The following is a 3,108-nucleotide window of genomic DNA, read 5'->3' on the forward strand; positions in this document are numbered from 1 at the left end:
CTTTCTCCTCCTCCTCCTCTTTCTCCTCCCCCAAATTTGAAGCCTTGTGCTTCTAGTAGAAAAAATTATTATTATTATTATTATTACTGACACGTAAAAGCATCATTTTGAGCGTGGCCGTTGCCAGTACCGCCTGACTGGCCCTCATGCTGGTGACACGTAAAAGCACCCACTACACTCTCGGAGTGGTTGACATTAGGAAGGGCATCGAGCTGTAGAAACTCTGCCAGATCAGATTGGAGCCTGGTGCAGCCATCTGGCTCACCAGTCCCCATCAAACCGTCCAACCCATGCCAGCATGGAAAGCCGATGTTAAACGATGATGATGATGATTATTGCATCTCATTAGGAAATTTTGTGACTATTTGAGAATAGCTTGTATATTGGAGTAGTGGTATTGATATCACTTCATATCAGCAATTTAATTACAATATCATTTGATATCTCATCTGGATATTAGCAAATATTTGAATATTTTGTAAATTGGAAAAACAGTATTGGTATCACTTGATAATCAAGTTTCATTAAGATATTCACAAATGTCTCATGCAGATGTCTTTCGAATATTTTAGAATATCTTATTATTTTGTATGGAGACTTTGGTCATTATAAGATAATCCGAAGGTGTGTGGCTTAGTTGTAAGGTCATGAGTTTGGTACTAAATGGTGTGTTGTCTCCTTAAGCAAGACGCTTTATTTCACGTTGCTCCAGTCCATTCAGCTGGCAAAAATGAGTTGTACCTGTATTTCAAAGGCCCAGCCTTGTCACATTCTGTTTCACGCTGAATCTCCTTGAGAACTATATTAAGGGTACACGTGTTTGTGGAGTGCTGAGCCACTAGCGTGTTAATTTCATGAGCTGGCTGTTCCTTTGATCAGGTCAAATAGAACCCTTGTCATCAGTAAGCTGAGCATCAGTAAGAAGATAAACTCCAAGATGTATTCCAGCATCTCTAACTGAAAATCAGCAGCCTTCTATCCTACAGCTTGTAACATTATTCTTTTCATATTAGCAATGTTTCTTTCAGTACTTCTCCATTTTTTTACATTATTTACATTATTTACATTTGACGGATATTTGTCCACATCTTGTTTGTTGTTAACACGTTTCGGCTGATATACCCTCCAGCTTTCATCAGGTATCTTGGGGAAATTTTGAACCTGGGTTCTCATTCTTAACGTATTTTTTGTTGTTGTTGTTGACAACATCAGGACAGTATTCAAAAGTAATACAACACTTTGCAAATATCTCCTTCGAGTAAAACCACCAATAAGGGAATATGACCAAAAACTGCATGTACTCCATCCCATGCAGCTGTGGTAGGTTATACAAAGGCGAAACATGTCACTCCCTCAAAATAAGGGTAGAGGAACATTGCAAAGCTGTGACACAAGGAGATATTGATAAGTCGGGTATAGCTGATCATGTATGGAAAAATGGAGACCACCTCCTCCTGTGAGATGAAATTAAAATAATAGACAGAGAACACCACTGGAAAATACGGAAACTAAAAGAAGCAGCACATATGCTAGGACACAACAACCTCCTAAGCAGACTGAGTGCAGATATGAGTAGCATATGGGAACCGGTATTAAGGAAGGATAGGAAAATATTAGATTTATAAGCCCTAAAAATTCACTCCATAATTGCCCACAGGCATATGGTGTAGTGGTTAAGAGCATGGCTACTAACCCCAAGATTCCGAGTTCAATTCCAAGCAGTGATATGAATAATAATAATAATAATAGTAATAATAATAATAATAATAACATCGAAAAATACCTTAAGAATGAGAACCCAGGTTCAAAATTTCCCGAAGACACCTGAATAAGGCTGGAGGGTATATCAGCTGAAACGTTGTGTTAACAACAAACAAGATGAAGACGGATATCCGTCAAATGTAAATAATGTAAATAATGTACATAATTCCTCATCTCTTAAATATAGAACTGTATTCTCCATTTTTGTTTGCTTCTGCTATAAAATCATGTTGTTTTCTTCTCGAGCCATGCCTGGCTCATAAGGACCAGTTTTCTGGTTTCATTGGTGTATAGATTTCCCCACCCAGACGGGATGCCAGTCTGTCACAGGTGAGCTGCTAGATGCAGGAGGAAAGAGTGAGAGAAAGTTGTGGCGAAAGGGTCAGCAGAAATTTGCCATTACCTTCTGCCGAAGCCACGTGGAGCTTAGGTGTTTCACTCATAAACGCACGCATCGCCTTGTCTGAGATTCGAACCCATGATCCCTCGACCGCAAGTCTGCTTCTCTAGCCACTAGGCCATGTGCCTCCACATAAAAACATGTTAGTTGTATGAAATTAGTAACTGTTACTAGATGCTTGCTTTAAGAAAAGAAATCTGTTTGATGACTTCTTCCTACACATATGTTATAAATGTAATTTGAAATGAGTTAGGCACAAGTAAGACCAGCCACTTAAAAATATCTCCATTTTAAAAACGACGTTAAAAATTCTTTGAACTGTGGATTTCATTTCAGGAATTGGAAGAATTTTTCATTAAAAAACTTGAAACCCGAGAACAGGTTAGTACAATTTTTTTTTTTCATTATTTTTTTCTTCATTTACTCTAATGACTACTATAAAGTGTAACTGGTAAACTAACAGGGGGAACAAAGTTTACAAGCTGGTTTCAGTCTTCTGTTGAGCTAGTTTCACATCATTTAACATTTTTGTGATCATAATTCTAATGAAATACTTTCCTTTTGTTTCAGTTAGTTTCACAAAAAAAAAAAAAAAAAAAATAATAATAATAATAATCAATAAATTTAAGTGATTTTTCTAAAAGAAAAACTAATTTTTTCACATATTTATACAGTAAATTGGCGTTTGTAACATAAATTAATAAAGGATTCTTTCATAAAATTATAATGTGTGGTTTCAGTTTTAAAATGTTTACTTTAAAGTAGCAGTTTTGTATCAAAGGACTAAATGGGTTTTGTATCAAAGACTAAATGGATTTAACTGTTCATATCCTTTCAAAAAGCATAACCATTGAGGTAACTTTAATTTGTTTTCCCTAAAAATACACAGCTTTGCTTTTGGATAAAAGAAGCAAATGGAAAAGCATATAATTAGGCCTATGTTTGAT

The 3,108-nt window shown here is 36.1% G+C and overlaps 1 protein-coding gene across 1 annotated transcript in view; it reads left to right on the top strand.

Moving 5' to 3' along the window:
- LOC106875605 (telomerase protein component 1) overlaps positions 1–3,108 on the top strand; it is a 214,501-nt gene that overhangs the window by 44,048 nt on the left and 167,345 nt on the right. Inside the window, exon 17 of the mRNA XM_052966744.1 lies at positions 2,498–2,542. Within this exon, the coding sequence (XP_052822704.1) occupies positions 2,498–2,542 (45 nt within the window). The remainder of the gene's footprint in view (positions 1–2,497; positions 2,543–3,108) is intronic.

This window comes from Octopus bimaculoides, chromosome 3 (genome assembly GCF_001194135.2).
Source record: "Octopus bimaculoides isolate UCB-OBI-ISO-001 chromosome 3, ASM119413v2, whole genome shotgun sequence".
NCBI classification, from domain to species: domain Eukaryota; kingdom Metazoa; phylum Mollusca; class Cephalopoda; order Octopoda; family Octopodidae; genus Octopus; species Octopus bimaculoides.